Here is a 22,885-nt window from a genome sequence, read left to right as displayed (position 1 = left end):
TGCCCTGTAACCACATCAGCCCACATTGACTGCAATGCAAGAGCCAGCCGTGTTCATTCCTGTTCACACTGAGTGCATCCAGTTTGCACGCGCTGCCAGTCATCCAGCCTCAGTTTGACCAGCTGAGATGCAGCTCCTGGGTTACACAGCAATTATGGACCCAAAATAGATACAGCGAGACCGAAAGCAAAGGCAACAAACCCTGCATTACAAAGCATTTAATTTGTTTTCCCCCTCCTCATCGCCAACCTCACAAGGAAAGGAGAGACATGAAAGTTCTAAGCGAGCTCCCCCAGCAATCTGGTGTGAACACACAGGTTGAGAATGCAAGATTAGCACCCCCAAATATCAACACAGCGGACAGACATTGAGCTGGATGGCAACACGCCTGGTTTTCTCTCTCCTTATCTGCTGGGTTGCAAAACCAGCAGCAGAAAAACCAAACATCACCCACTGAGCTTTCACCTTTGTTAAATAATAGAGCTGTCCCAGAGATGGTTTTTCAGCAACCCTGAAGAAGAGCAGCAATGTTAAGAGCTGCTTTCCAAAGAGAAGTGAAGCACAGCATGTCCACCAGGGCAGCACACAGCTCTGTAAATAAGCCCCGAGCTCGCTTTGTTCACTCATCAAATAAATGATTAATAGCTCAGGATAGTCAGCCTGGTATCGGAGGCTGCGTGAAAACTTTTGATCAGTTCCATTCATTAACCTTTAAAACTGTCTGTGCATAAGAACACTGAGATGCTCTGCCCCTCTTTTAGAAGCACTCGGCATCTCAGTCAGGTACCTGGGAAGGAATAACGGGTGAAAATAAGGATGTAGACAAAAACACGTTCATCTGAATGTTCAAATCCAATGGGGCTGTGGGGAGAGGGGGGGAAATAGCAACTCCCTTTGTGATCCATGAGCGTGTGGCCGATGTGCAGGTGGCTTCCCAACCGCCTCTTTATTCCTTTTGGTTTTAATGCTAATAATAAATAAATAAAAGGACCACAAACGGGGGCTCAGCTCCTCACACAATGCATTGGATGGGGGAGGGCAGGGAGTGTCAATTCTGTATCCAAAAGTCTGACTCAGACGCATTACTTCTAGTTCACTTCTTTACTACACGCCGGCATTGTTCCAACACATCGGCAGCAGAAGGGATCCATCCTCAACTATCTGGTCACAGGAACAGCAATGAGGACCGATGCCATTAAAGAACTGTTCCAATTACTTCCCTGGGGAAAGAAGTGACTTGCAGCTTAACGTCCCTGCCTGCACACAGCGGGAACACAAACCGTCCCAAAGCGCAGCTGATGACTGCTATTACACAGCCCTGGGATCAACTGTGGTTTGTTTTGCAGGGCCAGCAGCTGGGTCCTGGGTCACAAGTACAGATGGTTGGAGTCTCAGGAGCAATTTACTTTGAAAGTGACGTTGGGAAGAGATTTGCAGGAGGAAAAGGGCGTCAGAAGCAATAGAGAGCTGCTATTGGCTTCGTTCTGCCATCTAGAGAGCACAGAGGTACTGCGTGGGGTTGGGGTGGCCAGCAGGGACAGGGAAGTGGTTGTCCCTCTCTACTCTGCCCTTGTGAGGTCCCATTTGGAGTGCTGTGTCCAGGTCTGGGGCCCCCAATACAAGAAAGACATGGAGCTGTTGGAGAGGCCACTAAGATGATCAGAGGGATGGAGTAACTCCCCTGTGCAGACAGGCTGAGGGAGCTGAGCTTATTCAGCCTGGAGAAGAGAAGGCTGTGGGGTGACCTCATTGCAGCCTTCCAGTACCTAAACGGAGCCTACAAACAGGAGGGGAGTCAACTCTCTACATGATAGATAACAGCAAAACAAGGGGAAATGGTTTTAAGTTGAAGGAGGGAAGATTTAGGTTGGATGTCAGGGGGAAATTCTTTACTCTGAGAGTGATGAGGTGCTGGAACAGCTGCCCAGAGAGGCTGTGGATGCTCCATCTGTCCCTGGAGATGTTCAAGGCCAGGTTGGATGTGGCCCTGGGCAGCCTGGGCTGGTATTAAATGGGGAGGTTGGTGGCCCTGCTTGTGGTGGGGGAGTTGGAGCTTCATGATCCTTGAGGTCCCTTCCAAGCTGGGCCATTCTATCATTCTGTGATTGAAGGGGCAGAGCCAGTCACACAAGTACACATAGTCAAGGATTTGTTAGCCTGATGGTTCCAGGAAGAAACTCAAGCCATAGCTCTTGGGTTCTGGAATGGTCATCTCAAATCCCATCAAAGGATCCCATCTTGTTTAATCCAACATAAAGATCAGGTGCAGTGCTCTGCTGCCAGGACACATTGCTTCAGACCTCCACCAATGGAACCAGGGCGTGATATTTATCAAGAAATCAGAACTGAGCTACAGCTCCATCAATTCTGTACTTCAATCTTTAAGTTCATCTACACTGAAGAACATCAACATTTCACCTTCCCCCTCATTGACACAGGCTAAGGCAGCACTGAGAAACACACAGCATCAGGAAAAGAGCTTTAGATGTGAAGGAAAAACGTCTTAAGATGGAAGGTACCACAACAAACAAACCACTCCAGTCACACTATTGGATACAACAAACTGCTGGAGCTTGGAGGGAGATGAAGAAGAGCACCAGTGGGACTGAAAAGTGGATATGTACATGGAGAGCTAAAAAGGAAGTAGGAGAGAAGGAAAGAAAGCAGTGCTGTCCAAGACAAAAGGGGGAAATTAGTGTAAGTTGCTTAATGACTCTCATGATATCACCACATCAAACCGGTACATCAGGAATTATTTTAATGCAAATCATTATGTGAATGGTAGAGTATAGAGCATCTCCATGCTCCATGGCTGCAGTAACAACACAGACATCCAAGTCTGCTCATAGTTAATGCACCCCACAGCTGCACTGGGGGAATCCTGAACCTAAGAGTAACCCAGGCAATCCTCCACCAAACTGGTGGTGCTTGTTAACAAGTGTCACTCACTGCTACACACAAAGCACCCGGAGTCACATCAGAGGGCAGGCAATGTGCCTCAGCCTGTTCGCAAAGGAGCCTGAAGTAGCACAGGTGGTTTTGGTATTCAGTTCAATCAGCTTTTAACAGCTGGATCACGAGGTTTTAAGGAATTGCAGGGTATTAATTAGTGTGCTCCATAGAGGGACAGATTTATCCCAAGTGTATGAGAGGAACTGAGCAAAAATATTCCTTCCAAAGGCTGATTCATGGGGCTTGTATCAGAGAGACTTCATTGTTTTATTCAGCCTCTTTGAGAAAAAACTGCAGAGGAGCTCTCCTAGGGAGAACACAGCTCTCCCTGCCATGCTTTGTATTGGATTTCCTGTCTTCCATAGAAATCAAGAGAAAACATCCCTGCTTTCAGAACCAAGCAGGTCCCCAACTCCCATCTCACCACTACAATGCAGCGCAGAAAAACCCCTCCACCTTGCAAGCATTCAGATAGCACCCAGAACACGGCAATGATCAGATCTATTCCCCACTTACTGCCAAGCTGCCATATTAAAAGTGCTTTTGTTTTTTTTTCCTTTTAAAGAAATGCCATAAACCAACAAAACCAAAGAAAAATAAGGTCTCTTCAAAAGAAGCCTGATTTTACTGAAGGTTCCCAAGGCATTTTAGTCTCCCTGAGGCGCTGTGCTAAGTTTCCATGGGGTATTTAATAGCTCTAAACAGAGCTAACAGAAGACTAATGAGAATATTCCGGTGAGGAGACAAGAGGCAACTCTCCTTGATAGGCGTTAATTTAAACACATTCATCAGTCAAGAGCAAGAGAACCACCTTTTCCCTTAGCTGCTTGGAAGGCACCATCTGCTCCATCGGTGTTCTACAACCAGCCGACTATTTGCTCTCAGGCTTTTTGTTATAAATGAGGAAGTCAGAAATGTCGTGCCACACATTGCTGTCATCGTACAGGTAGGTCATGGAGGCCTGCAGAGAAGGCTGCAGAGTCTGCCGGTGGTATTCAAAGAGCCAGAGAACCGTTCCCCAAACCAGAGCAGCAACAAGTGGGAAGGGATCCTGCTTGGGCTGGGGGATGTAGCCCTTCTCCACGGCCAGCCGAGACAAGCCAAACAGGATTCGAGACAGCAGGTACATAATGATCTGCATGAAGAGAAAACCCAGAGAACATCAGGAAAAGAGCCCGGCTGGTAAATCTGATCAGAGCGAGCAATTCAGCTGTGGTTAAGCTGGGCAAGAGAAGCAGAAACAGTTCATCCTGTGTAACAGCAAACAGCCTGTAGGTTCACAGATCAAACCATCTCACACTGGAGATGGAGAACATAGGGAAGGCACAAACAAGTCCTGCTGCTGCCGTGTGAGTTTAGTGAGCAAGAAATGACACCTGATGCAATAAATCCTTGCAGTTGCAGGTCAGTTGCACAACTTTCATCAACTCTACCTCAGATGCTGCTGCTGATATCCACAGAGCAGCCTTGTTAGCCTGCCAAGATACAAACCCAGAGCTCTGGGCACCTCCTAGAACCCAAGGGATGGTCTTGCAGGGGATTATGCAAGCAGAACATTTGTGATTCACTTGTGCCTACATGTTTTATTGACTTAAATCAAAGTTGGTAACAAGCAGCTTCTGTCAGTTTACCTAATTTAGTCAAGTGCAGCTCTGCAACCAACCGTTCTCCACACACAACAAAGCTCAAGCTTGTGGGTTTAGCTCTGCAAGCAGGAAGACTGAGCACAGCTACGACAGGGCAGAGGATGGGTGGGGTAACCCCATGGCTTTGGGTTGCCAATGTGTCTTCATAGATCTAAATGCAGCTCTGGAGGCTCACCAGGGTGTTTAGCTCTCAAACTACACACACCACCATGGGGGCACAGAACAGTCAAAAAGAGAACTCTGTACAAAGAGCTATACTGCATAAATAATGCTGCACAGGGAGAAATGAACCAGCCTATACCAACCACTTCCTGACAACCACCCATCATCTTAAGTTAAGTCTTTCTGTCAACCAAACAGTTCAGCAAAGGCATTTACCTGGCTGTTGATGGGATTGTTCTCACCGAACACTAACCAACCCCCAATGCAGGCTGCAAAGAAAGAATGAAATGGGATTTTTTTCCCCTGTAGTCGGGACTGTAACGCCATCAGCCCCTTGTAGGTGAACACAAAATACGCCAAGTTCCGGGAATGAGTGTACGTGGCCTGAGCAATCGACTTCAATTTCTCTCTTAAACTGAACAAAAGAAACAGAAAATTATCAGAACAAAAAGGCAGCATTGCCCAGTGACCAGCACGGATCTTACAACCCACCCACACCCATGGGTCTGATACCCCAACAACATCTCCTGCTTCGTGAGGGAGGAGGGATCACTGCCCCTGGGTCACTCACCAGCTTTGCATTTGTCCAGCTCTACTAACAGCCAACCAGCTTCTTTCATTATCCCTTCTCTACATTCAAACTTCTGTCTGACTGGGAAAAACCACAGCAAGCACTGGGTGCAGCTCAGCCGCCATGTATATAAGCACAAAGGGGAGCAGACTGCTGCTGTTTCTCACCTGTCTATTGCTCCTCAACAACCACTGCAAGAGTGATTAAGTTCTTTAACAAGAGGGTGGTGAGGTGCTGGACCAGCTGTGGATGCCCTGAGCTTGGAGGTGGTCAAACCTGGGTTAAATGGGGCCCTGGGCAGGTATTGAATGTGGAGTTGGTGGCCCTGCTTGTGGTGGGGGTTGGAGCTTCATGATCCCTGAGGTCCCTTCAACCTGGGCTATGCAATACATCCCCGGCAATACATGCACATGAGTGGACATGCAGGTTACTCTGCTTATCACAACAGCAGGCACTGAACGTGTCTGACTTCTCAAAGCTGTGCTCTATGGCAGGAATAGAAGCATCCCAGGTGTCAGCACAGAACCGAAGCAGTGCCGCTGTACCTTCCACTCCTGAACAGGAAAGTCATCACCAGTGCGTGCGGAGCTCGGATTTTTGCTCCATACCTGTAAAAAGCCAAGAGACGATTCAGAGCTTTATCGCTACCAAACAACCACAGCTCCGTCCTACCGGCACCACAGCAGCGCCCAGGCCCGTCCCCATCCCCCACACATCGGACCCGCCGCCCCGCACTCACACGGCCCCGTTGCGGCAGCCCTTGATAACGGCCAGTGCGTCGTGATAGCGGCGCTGTGCGAGCAGCGCGTTGATGGCGCGGAGCAGCGCGGCGGGCGGAGCAGCACGGCCCGCCATGACACCGCCCGGCACTCACTGCGCCCGCTTCCGGGGGGCGGGGCCGCATCCCTGCGCTCATAGGCTGCCTCGGCTGTCCGTCAAGTCTCTCGGCCAATAGGCTGCGACATCCTACTCGCCCCGGCCCGAGCTCCCGCGGTGTGCGCAGTGCGCCCCCTGCCGGCCAAGGGTGGAGCCGCCCCTCCCTCCTCCCGTCCATGCCCGCTCCTGCTGTTGGGTCGCGGTCTCCCCGGCTCCAAGATGGCGCAGACGATCTTCGAGGCGCTGGAAGGTAACGGCGGCTCCGCTCCCGCCCGGCCCGGTCCCGGGGTCCCGCGGCTCGAGGCCGCCTCCCTCCATCCCACCCCCCCCATCCCCACAGACGGGCGGTGCGAGCGGCCCCGTGCGGTGGCGGTGCGGGCACAGCGGGGCCCTCAGTCACCTCAGCGCCTCCGCTGTCCGCCCGCCCTCGGGGCTGCCCGTCTCCCCCTCCCCGTGCCCTTTGGGAGCCCTCCCTTTGCCCTCCTTCCTTTGCCCTCCTCCCTTTGCCCTCCTCCCTTTGCCCCCCTCCCTTTGCTCCCTGCATTATGAGGCTCCCCTGCCAGCTCCTGTCCCTACACGCCGCTTCTCCCATCCCGTATCCCCGCCTATCGGGGCCTCCCATTCACCTCGCTGTCCTTTGGGACACCGATGCACATTAGGCCCCGAGGGGGGCACGATATCAGCCGTGTGCAGGCTGGAACACCATCAGCTCTTGGTGTGTCACCAGGTGCCTCGTTTCCTCGCTGCGATCAGCTCCACGTTGTGTTGCAGGACTCAGGAGGCCAAATGCATCTTTGCAAACCCCTCCCAATACATGACAGCTCCTGATAGCCGGACCTGTTCGCTTTGTTTTGCTGACTGCATTGATTGCAAGCTGGTGGTGACTCAGTGTCTGCACGGTGCTCAAGGCATCCTGGTCCTCAGTGAATGCCATGGGGCAGGGATGCACTGCACTGCACTGCAGCCCTTGGAGCTGTGTTGGCAGCAGCAAAGCAAAGGGTTTAATGCATGAAACTCAGGGCTTGAGGCGACAGGAGAACATTGGGTAAAGTGGGTAGTTTTGTTTTGCTTTCTAAACTGAGAGATTTGAAAGGAGAGGGGAAATCAAAGCCCGGATCAACAGTCTTGGCTTTGGATCCCAGCTTCCCCCAATCTCTGTGTTCCTCTGAGGTTGGAAGGCTGCTGGGAAGGCACCGATGGCTGTTGTACAGGCTGTTATCAGTGCAGAACTGCTCCGTGGCTGCCTCATGGAGCTGCAGTGGTATAACCAAGCATATAACCAACCTGGCTTTGTTGGTTCCTAAACCTTCGATGTTTCCGTCTGTGTTAAGTCTGCCGTTGTGAAATGCAGGGACACCCTGTGCATCAGTGCTAATAACTGACAGATGAATGAAGGGCAGTTATTTCTGTTGTCTTGGGCTGCTTTGCTCTGTGTGTGCTGCTGATCCTGCAAGCAGGATTGAGGCCACCGTGCACCTTTTTCACTCTGAAGATCTTCCCTCTGCCAAAAGGCTGCTCTGTTCCCCTCTCAGCTCTGGATGTGTCAAGCTGTGCCTTCAATGTGCCTTTGCAGTTGCCCAGGAGGTGCTGTGCGGAGCAGGAGGTGTGTTTGAAAGCCAGCATGAGAGGATCCAGCAACGTAGTGCCTGCAGGATGGGATGCAGCGCTCTGCAGAGTGAAGGCTTGCAAAACTGGCCCTGCAGCTCTGCTGTGATTTATGTGACAGGGCTCCCATTGGTGCAGCAGGGCGTGAGGCAGCGAGATCTGCTGCTTTCCAGTAGCTGCTACTGCCCTCCGCCCCCTGGCAGCTGCAGAACAGGGCACATGCAGCATTGCAACCTCTCCTTGGTGCAGGGTGATTGATGGAAGTGGTGCTCATAGAGTCTCACTGTTGTTGGCCTTGCACTGGAGGTGTGGGTAAAATGGGTGTTTAAAATACCTTCTTCCTTTTCCTCTGCTTGTATCAAAGTTGTACACAGAGATGGGTAGGAGCGTTGCTTTAGTGTGAATCCTAATGCTGTGGAGCATGGTGAGAACGTGAGGGTGGCTGTGCAGCATAGAACTTCCTTCCATGATTTGCTTTGAGTGAGCTCCTGGCCTCCAGCTGCTCAATCCATGTTCATGCCATGCTTGATTTACCATCAGCTCTTGTATCTTCTTCCAGGAATGGATAATCAGACGGTCCTGGCTGTGCAGTCCTTGCTGGATGGTCAAGGAGGTGTAACAGATCCATCTGCTCAAAATGTCAATGCAGCTGCCCCCATCCAGCCCATGGGTGAGTTCTGGGGAGCAGTGAGTGACATGAGGGGGCTGTGGGCTGCAGGTCTGTCCTGCAATGTGCTTTGATGGCTGTCACAACAGTCAGCCTGTCCATGTTGGGTGCTGCTGTGAGCATTGGGACCCCTCAGCATGGCTGGGCAGAGCAGGAGGAAGGGGCAGAGTGAGTGCCAGAGTGAGCAGGGATGCTTTGTGGGCCAGAAAATGAGATCAAATTATACACTGAATTACCGCGTTGCCTTGTTAGACAGAGGGAGAGGGAGAGAGAGAGAGAGGTCAGCGCTAACTGGGTTGTTGTCTTCTGCCTCTAACATCAAGCAGAGGCACCAAAAGCCAGCAGTGCTGCTGGGGATGGGATTCAGGCAGAAGTTGCAGTTGACTCTGTGCTCTGATGCACCTTATTCTCATCCTTTGTGCAATCCGAGTAATAACGTCTGTCTCATCTGGGATAAAACTTTGGAAGAAGTTATTTAGACTAAAACCAAAGGAGTGAGGCTGGATTGGTTGATTGTGTCATTGGGATGAGAGGACTGTTGATGGAGTTCAGCTCATCTCAAGGAGACAGCACGTTTTGTGTTTGGAAGCACAACTGAGACGGGTCTTGTTCACATTAGTTGGATTAAGGGAGAATTTCATATTAGGGAAGGACAGTTGTACCTGATATCTCTTGATGATATCCTTGAGATGCCAAGATACATTAAGTGTCTGTTTTCTTACTGTAGCTCAGGTGTAGCACTGGGGAATACTGAGCAAAGCCTGCAGCAGTGACCTGTTTCTCTAATTGCAGATGATGAAGATGTGTTCCTGTGTGGGAAGTGCAAGAAGCAGTTCAACTCCTTGCCTGCCTTTATGACCCACAAGAGAGAGCAGTGCCAGGGAAACACCCCTTCCCTCTCCACGGTCTCATTGGCCACCAACAGTGTGTACACCCCCTCCATCACATCAGTGCAGCAGGCCCCGAGCACGAGCCGACAGGTACCATGCTGGTCAGCAGATAGTAGAGACTCAGAGGCTCAGCTGTAAGCCTTGCTGTTGTATCTCTGAGTTTATTGTTTTGTCTTGTTGCTGGTCAACAGTGCCTTGTCTGTTTATTTTCTCATAGCAAATTTCTACATACATCACTGTTCCTCCGTCGCCTTTGATTCAGACCCTGGTGCAGGGGAACATCTTGGTTAGTGATGAGGTGCTGATGTCAGCCATGTCTGCTTTTACATCCTTGGACCAACCCATGCCAGCGGTGCAGCCCCCAGTACAGGTAAGGGGCTGAAGGGCCTTCACTTCCTGGGACTGTGGTTGTATGGCAGGGGAATGCAGGTGGTCTATCAGAGTCCCCTTCCCCAAGGGACAGCCATGCTTGGGAACAGAGAAATGACGGGGTAATTCAGGGCCTGCTTTCTGCTGGTGTCCCTGTTGCTGGATGCTCAGACCTTTGTAATGAGGTATGCCCAGCTTTCTGCTGCACTCCTGTATAGTGGTTGGTTTCCAGAGCCCTTATCAGTTTGCCTCATGCATCCCTCTCTTCCTGGCATGATTGTTCTGGGCTTTCCCTAAGGCTGTCCATGCTGGATATCCTCCCCTTGCCCTGAAAATATCCTCTGTAACCATAGGGTTTAAAAACAAAGCAAAAAAGCAGTGGGGTTTGAATACTTGGATTCTGGAGGAGACGGTGTCTACTGGCAGTCCAAATCAACCCTCTGATCCAACCTGATGTTTGGATAATGCTGTTTTGCATCAGGACACCATCACTAATATTGCAGGTGTCCTTTTGATCTGGGACTTAGGAACATGTATCAAGGAGCAGATCCCTCCAGCTTTTTGCTGTTAGAGCAGTGCTGTGTTCTCAACATCTTGTCTGTCTTCCCCTCTTCTGATTTTAGAGCGGCTTGAGTATGCATGCTGGGGCTGGTTACCTCTCACAGCCCCCTCCGCCTCCACCTCCCCCTCCACCACCTCCTCCACAGCCCCCACCACCTCCTCCACCAAGCCTGGGGCCTCCGGGGCAGCCCAGCACCGGAGCAGGCGTGGTTGAAGTGTACAGTGCTCCTGCACCCATGGCAGCAAACAGCTCAGTGGAGATCCAGGCGCTGGGGATGCAGCCATACCCAGCCATGGAGGTAAGGCTGTTCCCAGGCTTTCTGTGCTCCTGAACCTCTTCTAGCAAGCCAGACAGCAGTGCTGCTTGGTCTAGAAATGCTGGATTAGAGCCTGGGAGGTTTTAGGTTATCTGAGGGATTATTTCCTCTGGGGAAAAAGTACTGGTCAGAAAGATGTCAGCAAGATGAAGGGGATTCTGAGAAATCAAGAGGGTGGTGAGTGCACAAACAGTTTGTGGGTGCCTCATCCCTGGAGGGGCTCAGGGGCAGCCTGATCTAGTGCCTGATTTAGTGGCTGACAAACCTACTCATGACAGAGTGGGTTGGAATTAAATGATCTTTAAGGTCCCTTCCAGCCCAAGCCGTTCTGTGAGTCTATGAACAAGCAAAGCTGGAAGGCAGATGTGGGCCTCCTGCAGGTGAAGGAGTTGTCTCAGAGGGGTGCAGAGCACTACAGTGCACACTGCAGGCTTAAGTGGAGAGAAGAATTGAACCTGAATCTCAGTGAGCATGACTTTCTCTTAAAGAAAGGCAGGAGTGGGTTTGCTGGTGGGTCACAACTGTGCACAGCCTCCATGTTTGCACTGGTGTTCATAGTGGGAACTGCTGGGTGTGATAGAGGTTTGCCAGCCTTACCTTTGCAGCTGGCTGCTGATCTGCAAAGTGATGGTGTTTGGAAAGGGATGGGCGTGTTGGATACTTGATATCACAGTGTGCATAGTGTTAGTTTTAGAGAAACATTGTTGAATTGGTAATCCAGAAGTGTGTCAGGACAGTACTGTGCTGTGTAGCAAACCTCTTTCCACTGGTAATGGAACTCTTGCAGGTACCAAGCCAGTGTGTGGAAAGTCCTGTGTACCCCTCTCCCCCTGTGTACAGCCCTGGGAAGCAGGGGTTCAAGCCCAAGAGTGCCAGCGTTCCCACACCTCTGACCAGCGCAGGAGGAGGCAACGTGGTTGGTTTTGATTCCACCTCAGCTGTCAAAAGTAGACGTTCCAAAAGTGAGAGTGGGCTGCAGGAAGGTGAGTGTCCTGATGGCAGATACCCTGTGCTGACCTGCAGGCCACCATGCTTAGCATCTGCCACTGGCTCTCCGGGTCCTGTGGGGTGGCACTGACTGTGCTGCAGCTCCCTGTATGTGTTTTAGTGCCTGTGAATGACACAGGAGAGGCAGGACAGCAGCACACCCAGTCATAGGACAGAGGAGTGCTGCATCCTCTACTGGCGGAGCCTTTCTTGCTGCTGGTGTGGTGGGTGTGTTGTCAACACGTGTGCACACTCTTACTCTTTCAGGGAAACCCAAGTCCCCAAAGCTGAAATGCACTTACTGTGACAAGGCCTTTACCAAAAACTTTGACCTGCAACAGCACATCAGGAGGTAAGGGTGATGGTAGCCTGAGCACAGTGGGGTGGCTGGAATGGGTCTGGGCACAGCCCTGCTGATGAGTCCGCATAGCCTAGTAAACGTCATGTTTGTCATGTCTCCCAGAATCCATGCTTCAATGGAAGGTCATCCTTCATCCCTCACCTCTAGAGGACAGTAGTTTAGTGGCTGCTCTGTAGATGTAATCTTTCTGCTAGTGGATTGAGATTGGAGACCTTTCCTAACTGATGAGACTCTGAAAGCCACCTCTTTTCTGGAGCAGTGGTGTCTCCACTGCTTCCCTCCACCCTTTTTCTGTCTCCTTAGTAAGCTGCAGCTTGCATGTTTGCACAGGGGCTGGAGTCAGTAAACCATAAGTGAAGCTCGTTGTCTACACAGGGAGCTTTTATGAAAGCCAGAGCTCTAGCAGGAGGCAGTTGAGATCTTCAGCATTTGCTCCAGTGTGGTATGCTGAGCTCAGGACAAATGAGGAGCAAGTGGTGCTTTGCCTGCCTTCCCATTTCCCCAGGCCTTTTACCATTCTTATACTGTTAGGGTCTGAAAGCACTTGTTTGGCTGGTCTGGGGGCTGATCTGCCAAACAGAGAGGGCCTGGTGCAGCCCAGGCCTGGGTCTGCCTCCTCTTTCCACTGGCTGCAGGTACAATGTCTTCTGCATTCAGTCACACAGGTGAGAAGCCCTTCCAGTGCATCGTGTGTGGCCGAGCCTTCGCCCAGAAGTCCAATGTGAAGAAACACATGCAAACCCATAAAGTGTGGCCTCCAGGACTAGGATGCACCATCTCCCGCAACTCTATCACAGTGCAGGTCATGGCCTTAAACCCCAACCAGGTGGAGGATGAGGAGAACACAGGTTTGCTGCCTGGGGATGGTGTGTTCTAGGAGCAGAGCAGTGATGGGAGGGCTCTGCACATTTCTGCATCTCTATGTGTATCACTTGCAGTCCTGCTGTGGGTTTTAATAGCATGCGCTGGGGAAATGCAGTGGATGCTCATGTTTTGTTTGCTGCACTCTTGCTGGCAGCTTCATCTGTATTCCCACTCACTGATTCAGGTGCTGGTGAAGGCAGTGGCTCTGTGTCAGGATGTGCATAGGAACAGAGATATAGAGATATCTTTCCCTTTCTTGCTCCCTGACAGCTGCACCTTGGATAGTATCTGAACCACACTTGGTAGCTCTGGTCTAGGCTGGTGATTTAGCACAGCCTGGTGCTTTGTCCTGCTGGCCATGTGCAAATTGTCTGGACAGGGTTTGGTCCCTGTGGCCAACTGAAAATACTTGATGCAAAGGAAAGCTCCTTTCTGACAGCTGGTGTCTGCCCTTTCTGCTGATGACCTTGGTCATGGGTAGAAGCAGAAGAAACAGCGCTGTGACAATGTCATACCTAGGACAAGGTTCAGCTGGAGCTGGTCTCTGCAGACAGCAGGGCTGCTACTGGCTGGATCTGACCACCTGTCTCCTGCTGGAGATTGGAATAAATTTGGCACTCATTCCCTGTTGGCCGCCTGCCATACTGACAGAGCACAGTGGTAAAGGAAATGGGGTCAAGGAGGGGAAGATGGAGTAGTCAGAGCTTTAGGTCATCTGTAGACAAACTTCTAACTGTTAGAAAGTGAGGTTCTGATCTAAAGATCTGCCTTTGAAAGGAAGAGCTTGCATTCAGACCAAGCCTGGGTATCTCTCAGCAGCACAAAGCTTGCAGAGCAGCTTGCAGAGCTGCCTTATGGCAGGCTGTGACTTTCTCTCTCCCTTTTCTCCAGGTCTGACTCAACCCTCTAGGAACCCTGCACAACCTCCCCAAGACATGAGCCCCATGGAGGAGAGCGATGGTGGCAAACTGGAAGCCAAACAGGTTGTCTTGATCGACAGCTCTTACCAGTGCCAGTTCTGTCCCAGCAAATTCAACACCTATTTCCAGCTGAAATCACACATGACACAGCACAAGAATGAACAGGTAGGGACAGAGGGTGCCCTGTGTCTGTGGTGAGATTGAGACAGGCTCGTGGGGTCTGTCTTAAGCATACGACCTTGCCATTCAGCTTAGCTCTTTGCATGTCTGAGTTGTAGATACGTGGTCTGGGTGGCTTTGAAAAGCTCTGCTGCCCCTGTCCTGCTGAGCTACTGGTGAGAAATCAGTCAAGCAGGTTTGAATGGCTAGAGAAAAAGAAAAAAGGCAAAATCCAATGTTTTCAGAGTAGATGGCAGCTCTTGCATTGTAGCACTGTCACTGCTGGGGCGCTGTGGTCTCACTCCCTCAGGTGGTTTCATGTGCTCACAGAAACATCTCCTTCTCCCATCTTGCTTGTTTTCTTAGGGGAGTGCCCTGGGCAGAGCAACCATCACATGGAAGTTGAATAGGTTTAGCCCAGCCCTCAAGAAGTGAGAGAGCTGAGGGCTAGAAGGGTTCACCTTTTGTAGCTGGTCTTACCCCAGGATGGAGATGGAAAGAGCAAGACCTGCTGTGGACTGTGCTGAACTTGCATGTCCTCTGCAGCTGTTAACCAGCAGCTGAAGTGGCTCTGAGGGTTAGGGAAGGAGTCTGGTTAAGTGGGGCCAGCTGTGCATGATGGGGTCCTTCCTTGAGCCGGGTGATCTCTGCATATCAGTTCAATGGCTGTTATGCTGCAGGAGTGTGATTCTGGTTCCTGTTTGGTTCCCAGCACGTTCTGCCATTGTCTTCACCTACAGTTGTCAGCTACATTTTGATGCTGAGCTGCCCTGCACTGTTATTCCCAGCAGGGAAGGGTTTGGTTTGGTTTGGTTTGGTTTGGTTTGGTTTGGTTTGGTTTGGTTTGGTTTATCACTGTGTTGCGCTCCTGCTGCAGGGCAGGGTTTCCTTGCTGTGCCCTGACTGAGCGCTCATGGCCTCATGGGCAGTGTGTGGGCATGGTCTGTGCTCTGGTGCAACCCAGTGCAGGGAACCTTAGTTCCACTTAAGGCAGTAGTAGTGTTCTATGAAGCACCCAGCTGCTGTGGTTTCCAAAAAGGGAGGTCTCTCTGCCTGTTACCGGAGGACTTGCCCTGCAGGTTTCCATGACGTGCCTTTCCAATCCCTCTCATTTCTTCACCCAGGTGTACAAGTGTGTGGTGAAAAGCTGCGCTCAGACCTTCCAGAAGCTGGAGTCTTTCCTTGACCACATCAAAAGCCACCAGGAGGAGCTGAGTTATCGCTGCCACCTCTGCAGCAAGGACTTCCCCTCCCTGTATGAGCTGGGCGTCCACCAGTACTCGCACAGCCTGCTGCCCCAGCACAGCCCCAAGAAGGACGTGGCTGTATACAAGTACAGTAGCAATCAGTGCTCACAAGGCTTGTAGGAGTGGGTGTGTGCAGAGCGTGTCTGGTTGAGAGCAGGGGGAACACAAGAAAGGTGAGGAGGCTGCCTGCTCAGCAGCAAGAGTTCCCTTGGACACATGAATGACAGATGAGGGCCTCTCCACCAGGCTACCAGAGCCAAGCAGTTTGAATGCAAGGGCCCTGTCAGAATGACTGCTGTTAGTTATTTGGGAAGACCCCATCACTGCAAGAGCTCTTATCACCAGTCAGGGGTGAGGTGAGCGTGGCTGAGTCTGCTCCAGGCTGGGCAAGAGACCCAGGGAAGCCCCTTTCAGCTTGATTCTTTAAATACCTGCAGCAAAGGGAGTATGGGCTGCCTGGGTAAAGTGAGTTATTACTTCTATTCTTCTGCTGTCAAAGGGCCTCCTACCTGGAGAAGCCTTTCTGTAAGTATAGAGGGAAGGGGTGAGGGAGTTCACACAGCTCTCTGGGGATGCTGAAATGCCTGTAGGGATATACAGGAAAGGTAGGAAGCCCAGAGGATACTGAAAGTCTTCTAGGAGCCTAGTGGAATAAATAGCTGCTGCTACATACACTCTAATTTCTAGTCATCCTTGTGCCTGGAGCTTCATCCTAAAGTTTATCGGCAGAGATCTTGGAGGACAGAGCTCTGCTTGTGTTTGTGGAGGTTTTAGTCTGCTAAAGTGAGCAAAAGTCTGACTGCAGATGCATGGTGTGAGTGTGTTTGTTTCTCACTGATGATGCATGTCCCCATCGAACATTACCTTTCAGCTTTGGCACAGGTCTCAGAAGTACTGCCAGGGTTGGTGAGAATTGATGGGTCAGGTGGAGTGAGCCCAGGTGTTGCAGGAGAGGAGTTGATGTGAGCTGAAGCTTTGTTAGATGCTGGGGACTCCACAGTGCAGCGCATCACCTTGTGGCTGCCCCAGCCATAGGAAATAATGCTGTGCTGTGACTCCATGCTCAGCTCCTTCACTTGCATGAAGGTGGGAGGAGATGTTTTATATTAGGTGAGATCTGGTGCTCTGGTCCTTGGGTGCTCCCATGGGACTTTGTGTGGAAGAGCAGTAGTAATGGAAAGGTTTCACCAGCATCTTCTGGTGAAGGTTGTTAAGTTCACGTGTGAGTTCTGGCCATGTGGGTTGCTGAGGTTTCAGAGCACCTAGGTGATGGCGTTAAGGTCTGTCCCAAACTGACCCTGCCAGAAATCAATGTGGAAGGTGGCTGGTGAAGGGCTGGGCTGCTCTGTGTGGGGTCTGCATGTGGTGGTAGCCCCGTTCACAAGCTCTTTCCTTTCTACATTCAGATGTGTGAAGTGTGTAAATAAATACTCCACTCCTGAAGCCCTGGAGCACCATCTGCAGACAGCAACGCACAACTTCCCCTGCCCTCACTGCCAGAAGGTGAGTGGGTGACTGCTGTGTGAGCCAGTCCTGGCTCTGATGGGACAAAAGCCTTTGGCTCCCTTCCCTCTCCCTTCTACCTCAGTACGGACTGGCAGGCTCATGAGGTGCTTTTCAGAGAGGCAGAGGTGGTTACATCCCTGGCTTTTCTCCCTGGTCCTCATTTGCTGACCTAATGAACAGAATTTGTAAGGGGAGTCCCTTTATTCCTATGACAACGCAGAGCTGCACGCTCTAGGCTGCCATCTTTGTTTCTTAAAAGCAAGTTGTGTCAGTGGTGAGGTTTTGGGAAGTCTCAGTGTAGTGGTGGTGCCTTTGAGCTACTGTGCTTGGCTACCCATGGCTGGAAGAGCTGTGAATAGAAACCTGGGGGTTCTGGGGGAGCTCTGACACATACGTTGCTGTCCTCATCTCTTGTTGCAACAGAACTCTCTGGGTTCCCCCTTGGTCCCATCTTTTGGATGAGTGCTCTGTGTCCTGGCAAAGAGAAACCTTTCAGAATGATGTGACTGGGACCGGCATGATGCACGGGTAGGTTTTGGCTGGAAGTACTCATTTCAGCATGGCCCCGAAAGGGGCTCGAGGGGCAGATTTTTGTGGTGTTTGAACTTTAATCAATTCTTTTTTGAATGAAACGCTCCTCTGTTTAAAGCAGAGGAAATGAAAATCCTGCAGTGGGGGCAGGGACAACCTCAAAGGAGTGACCACTCTGTACTGAGGTAGTTCAGGAAGGGAATACACGCTCCTGGCATGGTTAGTAACCCATCTTTCTTTACCTGCCTTGTCTCCACTCTCACCCCAAGTGACAGATGCCCTTCTGAGCCTGGATGGGACTTCAGCATGCAGCATGTTGAAAGCCCATTATCTGCAGTGTTATATTTAACTTCTGTTTATATTTTTGCTAATACTGCTGTTTTCTGGAGCACTGTGTACTGACTACTGGGGAACAAAAATCTAGGCTCTCCTTTGCTCCCCCTGGATGTGTGATTGCAGAATCCTTATAAGGAAATCAGCTTGAATGTTTCCAGTGCCCTTATTACATGAAGAGAAACATTCATACTGATTTTATAAAGGCTACAAATGGGAGCTCTTGGTAACAGATAATCAGGGAGCACAAACTAAAATCAGCAGTGTGGGAAGGTAGGAGCTGCTGGGTAGAGGAAAGTGTTCTGGTCCTGCTGCTGGCTCTGGCAGGAAGCTGAGCATGTGTTTAGAGTGCTGGCCCTCAGCAGTATGGGGTCAGAAAGTGATGTTTCAGCTCATATGTTTCTTAAGGATAAGGGTTTGTTTCGTTGTGTGCTTTATCAGCTCTGTATGTATTTTCCCTATACAAAACTAAAGGTTCTCTCAGTGCTTCCTTTCCAAGAGTGCAGTCACTGTGAGCTTGTGCTTTTTATACAGGCTCAACAAATCCTTTGCTCATTGAGCTCAGTGATGGCCCCTAGTGCTGCTGACTCAGCCTGGTTTCTGTGTGCTAACAGGTGTTCCCCTGTGAGAGGTACCTGCGCCGCCACATCCCCACCCACGGCGGAGGCAGCAAGTTCAAGTGTCAGATCTGCAAGAAGTTCTTTCGCCGGGAGCACTACCTCAAGCTGCACGCCCACATCCATTCAGGTACGGAGCTCTGCTGGTGCTGCAGTGTTCAGTGAGTCTGCATTGTGGTCCCTGCTGAGCCCTGTGATCCTAGATAACCAGAGGAACAGAGCATTTGTGGTAACGTGGCTTTTAGGAAGTGCGTGGCTTTCATTCAGTCTTATGCCCAGTGCTGCATCAGTTAGAAGTAGAACACAGAATTAGCTTCCCCAGGGCTGCAGAAGCTAAGGGAGCAGCACATAGTGGGGATAGCATCCATCCACTTATCCACAGGGCAGGGTTAAGAATCCTGGAGTGTTTCTAAAGTAGTAGAGCAGCACTGTATGTGAATCCTGTACATGACTCGAGCAGCCCTGTGTGACTGCGCTTTCCCTGTCTCTTCATTTCTTTTTGTTTGTTTTTTTTTAATTTAATCCAGGTGAAAAGCCCTTTAAATGTTCGGTGTGTGATGCAGCTTTCAATCGGAAAGACAAACTCAAGAGGCACATGCTGATCCACGAACCTTTCAAGAAGTATAAATGTCCTTTCTCGTACGTAGCATCTGCAGCACTGCAGCTTGTTTTGATGGCTTGTGGCGTGGTTTGGAAAGGAAAGAATGTCCCCTGTATGTATCCCAGGGTTCATGTGGCATCTGACAGTTCTCTGCTGCTTGAGGAAGCGAGAATGCTGAGAACCCAGAGCTGGTTGTGGTTGGTTTTCTGTGGGGCGACATAATTTCATCTCAGTTCACTGAGTGCTCTAAAATAACACCTGCCTACATGGGAGGCTCGGGAGACTGCACTCACAGAGCACTGGGGAAGAGAAAGAGTATTATTTGAGCACAAAGCACAGGATTGCTCGAGTGTTGTGGTCTCCCCAACTGCATTTAGAAGCAGAGGAACTAATGTGTGAGCCAAAGAAATCTAGATATAGGAAGTGCATCCCCAAATCTTTGTCATTTCTGAGGTAGTCAAAGCTGACTTTTCCCAGCTCCAACCACCTTGTGGCTCCTTCCAAAATATTCCTGGCTCCCATTGGAACCTTGAACCTGCTGTTAGCAGCATTTATGGTGATGCTAAGGCGATGTGTGGCCCAGCAAAAGCCTCATGTCCTGATAGCAGCCTGTTTATTTCTTGCCCCTTCCAGAAAGGCTGAAATAGTGGGGCTCTGACTGTGACCATACTCAGGGACCCATCCAGTTCCTGATAAGGAGAAGAGCTATGGATCTCTCTCCAGTTTATGTGTCAATCCTCAGCTGCTTCACACTGTTCACCAGCATTTGTTGTTCTTACAGAAGCCACACAGGCTGCAATAAAGAGTTCAACAGGCCTGACAAGCTGAAAGCTCACATACTGTCCCATTCAGGTAAGTGCAAAAATGATACTCCTGCTCTTAATAAAGACAATCCATTTATTACTGTGCCCCAGGGAACCTTTTTCACTGTCCTTGTTTTAGGGTTTTCTTGCTTTGCGTTCTGTCAAGGTAAAACTGAAAGTGTTTTTCTTGTACCTTCCACGTGCAGAGCCCTGCAGACTGTGATCAGATGAGACTGTGCTGACAGTGCAGTAGATGGTGTTTTTAGATTTAGGAGAGTTTAGGAGAAAACCAAGTCTGAGTTTAAGGCTGTTCTGCATTTTCATCACAGTCACCTGACACGTTTATTTTCCTAGTGATGTTTTAAGCCTCTTACTTGAGGCAAGAACTGTTATTGTAAACATTCCTGACCAGTGATGTTTGAGCTGTAGCAGTTCGTCCTTCTCTGATTGCAAATTTGCCTGGCGTGATTTCTCCTTAGACCGTGGGTAATTTGGGTTGTTTTTTAATAAGCAAGATGAAAAGAATGGGGTTTATTGAGCGAGAAGGTGGCTGGTTCAAACTTTGATCAGAGAACACTTGCGTCGAGGAGGAGGTGGTAAAGCTATCATGGCTCTGCAGGTTTTCCTGCTCTCTAACTGAGCTCTCTCCTCCCATGCTGTGTGCAGGGATGAAGATCCACAAGTGCCAGTACTGTAACAAGTCCTTCAGCCGACGAGCCCACATGATAGAACATCAACGCTCGCACACTGGCAACTACAAATACCGCTGCCCCACCTGCAGCAAAGGCTTCACTCGCCACAAGTACATGAAGGACCACAAGTGCCGTCTGGGCTCACCTAAGGACAAAGACCTGCAGCTCAGGAAGCCCCAGAAGAAACGGGTGGTGCGGGGACGCAAAGCGGGCCTTTCCCTTCCCAACCAGCTGGCTCTGGGAGAGCTGAAGGACAGTGCTGCTGGAGAAAGCCCCCAGGAAGATGTCCCTAACAAAGAGCCATTCCAGGAGTCAGATGCTGTCCTGTCCATTGTGGTTGGTGGGTCAGGAGATGCTGACTCAGACCTTGTTCCTGGGCAGCCCAACAGTATCGCACCCAATTTGTCCTTGGCAGAACTGCAGGCTGCCTCGGATGGCCCCTGCACCATGCTGGCTGTCCCTGTTTACATCCAGACGACTGAGTGATGGTGTGTAGAGCCACTGTGTGGCTTGGGGCTGCTGCTGGGATTGTCAGACTTGGTGCTGAAATTTATCCTGGTGAAAAAGACCAAAGCTCTTGTGGGGAGTTGATGGATATGGGAGAGAATCTTTCATTTCCATTTGATCTTCCTATCCGTGGGCAAAGGTCTTCTTGGAAGCCACTGATGGCTACAAGGCACTGAAGAGAATGGCTCCATTTTTTTCTTGTCCCTCTGCATCACCGGTCAGTTAAGGGCAAGAAAGACTAAGATCCCTGAATCAGGGTGAGAAGGAGGAGCATATAAACTTGCAACAAACAGAGCTGCTGAAATCAGGTGGCTTTGCAAATCACAGCCTGTCCCATCTGTGGTTTTTCTGGCCTAAAAGCTGTATTGCCCAGTATTTGGGTGCCCTTTCCGAGAGCAAACAGATGATCCTTCCTAGTGGAAGCAAGTTCATTGTGAGATCCTTTGGGAACACTGTTCAGAAATACTCTGATAGACTTTTCTGGTATCTTTCTCTGCTCTTATCAGTAAAAAGAACACCTTGTCTATACTACATGTGTTGTAAACTGTGTGGAGTCAGAGGGTGGGAGCAGCTTTGTGTGGTGCTGGGTCTTAGCACACGTGTGTTAGCTCCTTTCTGCTTGATGTTCCTTCCATGGTGTTGTTCTCACATCTTTCTCCATATCTAAGAATCTCCAAGTGCCTCAGGTATCAATGAGTCAGTCCTTTTAACAGTTAAATGTGACACCTCCTATGTGCAGTGAGAGAAACTTAGGTCTGGGTGAGGTGTCCTGCCCAGGGTCACGCAGGAAACCTGTGATACATCTATGGCTCAGTTTTCTAGCATCTGCTCTGCACCACGTGCTGCAGGATACTTCTGTGCACTTCTGTTGCTTCCCAGACTATAGGTGCCCTTAGCTCAGTTTTATGGGTCTGACAGGTGGGAAGCCAGTGTGATCAGGGAGCAAGGAAATCCTGCAGCTAGAGCATTTTCTGTCATCCACTTGGGTTCTCCTGTCTGATTTACCAAGTCTGATTTTCAAAGCTGATACGGGAGCACCAAACCAGGTCACCTAATGAGAGGGAACTGAAAATTACCATTGTGTAATGTTGGGAGGGGAGCTATGTGGATAGATGTGGAGCCCAAAGTAGGTAGGAGGGAAGTCAAGTGTGCTGCTGCCTTCTGCTCTGGCCTGCTGGGTTCCCTTTTCCTTCCCAAACCACTTTGCCTTCAGTTTTGCACTGCCATCTGATGGTCCTGCTTATTGGAGAAGGGAACGGGAGTATCCTGCTGCCTCCAGGTCCACCTGGGACACGCTCCAGCTGGGGCAGAGCATGAATTCACTGGATGCTGACAGCCTGGCTGTGAAGTCCCTGCCTCACCTCTTGCTTCCACACCAGAGCAGTCAACCCAGTGTCACTGGTCTGACTGGTCTCACCATGGTGCCTGGTTGTTGCCTGCCTGAGCTCCAGGCATCCTGTCTCCTTGCAGAGACTTTGAAAATAGGGGTTTGCAGGAGGTTGTAGAGGAGATAGAGCTACACTCTTCAGGGGTGCACAACAGCAGGGCAGGAAGCTACCAAAGAAGCTACATATGCTGGAAATTCTAACTCAGTGTAGAGGGATTTCATCCAAGAAGATGGTCAGACACTGGAACAAGGTTGTGGAGAGGCAGTGAGCTGTCAGCACCAGGTCATACTTAAAGCTTAGCGAGGCCTTGAGCATCCTGCTCTGAGTGGGCATGCTTGGGAGTTAGGGCAAGTACTTTGCATCTGGGGTATCTCTCTGTTGAATAGGGTAGAGGTTTTTTGCTCACAGTGTTTTGAAGACAGCTCTTGCAGGACAGGAAACAGATTGCTAAATATACTGTTCCTATTTTGCTGCTCTCTTTACCCACAGTGAACGGTGTCATTATGTGGCTGCAGTGTTGCACTTCCATCTATTTTGATCCAACATGTGGTACAGCTCTCCTCCATTGTGGAGGGCAGGGTGGAGGAATGGCTGTTCCTTTCGAGGTCCTGCTTTCCTCCAGCTCTGCCATCAGGTCAGTCTGTTGAAATGAGGTGCTTGAGCTGATCTCCACTCACAGAATCTCAGAATTATCAGGGTTGGAAAAGACCTAGAAGATCATCCAGTCCAACCATTCCCAATACTTCCTGGCTA

The 22,885-nt window shown here is 50.4% G+C and overlaps 2 protein-coding genes across 2 annotated transcripts; one reads left to right on the top strand and one right to left on the bottom strand.

Annotated features, from left to right (window-relative positions):
- Window positions 1-2,741: 2,741 nt before the first annotated feature.
- PXMP4 (peroxisomal membrane protein 4) lies at window positions 2,742-6,230 on the bottom strand. The gene is made up of 4 exons (XM_015881387.2): window positions 6,071-6,230; window positions 5,877-5,939; window positions 4,977-5,175; window positions 2,742-4,087 (listed from the first exon to the last, which is right to left on the bottom strand). Exons 1-4 carry the CDS (start codon window positions 6,184-6,186, stop codon window positions 3,824-3,826), a joined length of 642 nt encoding a protein of 213 aa, XP_015736873.1. The 5' UTR covers window positions 6,187-6,230; the 3' UTR covers window positions 2,742-3,823.
- A 119-nt stretch (window positions 6,231-6,349) lies between these two features.
- ZNF341 (zinc finger protein 341) lies at window positions 6,350-21,275 on the top strand. The gene is made up of 15 exons (XM_015881386.2): window positions 6,350-6,457; window positions 8,372-8,482; window positions 9,272-9,459; window positions 9,587-9,739; window positions 10,362-10,598; window positions 11,404-11,599; window positions 11,871-11,955; window positions 12,622-12,812; window positions 13,720-13,913; window positions 15,032-15,240; window positions 16,561-16,657; window positions 18,139-18,271; window positions 18,669-18,780; window positions 19,524-19,594; window positions 20,212-21,275. The coding sequence occupies exons 1-15, from the start codon at window positions 6,427-6,429 to the stop codon at window positions 20,721-20,723; spliced, it is 2,520 nt and encodes an 839-aa protein (XP_015736872.1). The 5' UTR covers window positions 6,350-6,426; the 3' UTR covers window positions 20,724-21,275.
- Window positions 21,276-22,885: the final 1,610 nt, after the last annotated feature.

This window comes from Coturnix japonica, chromosome 20 (assembly GCF_001577835.2).
Source record: "Coturnix japonica isolate 7356 chromosome 20, Coturnix japonica 2.1, whole genome shotgun sequence".
NCBI classification, from domain to species: Eukaryota; Metazoa; Chordata; class Aves; order Galliformes; family Phasianidae; genus Coturnix; species Coturnix japonica.
The sequence above is the reverse complement of the archived record's forward strand: the minus strand, read 5'-3'. Positions and strand labels throughout refer to the sequence as shown.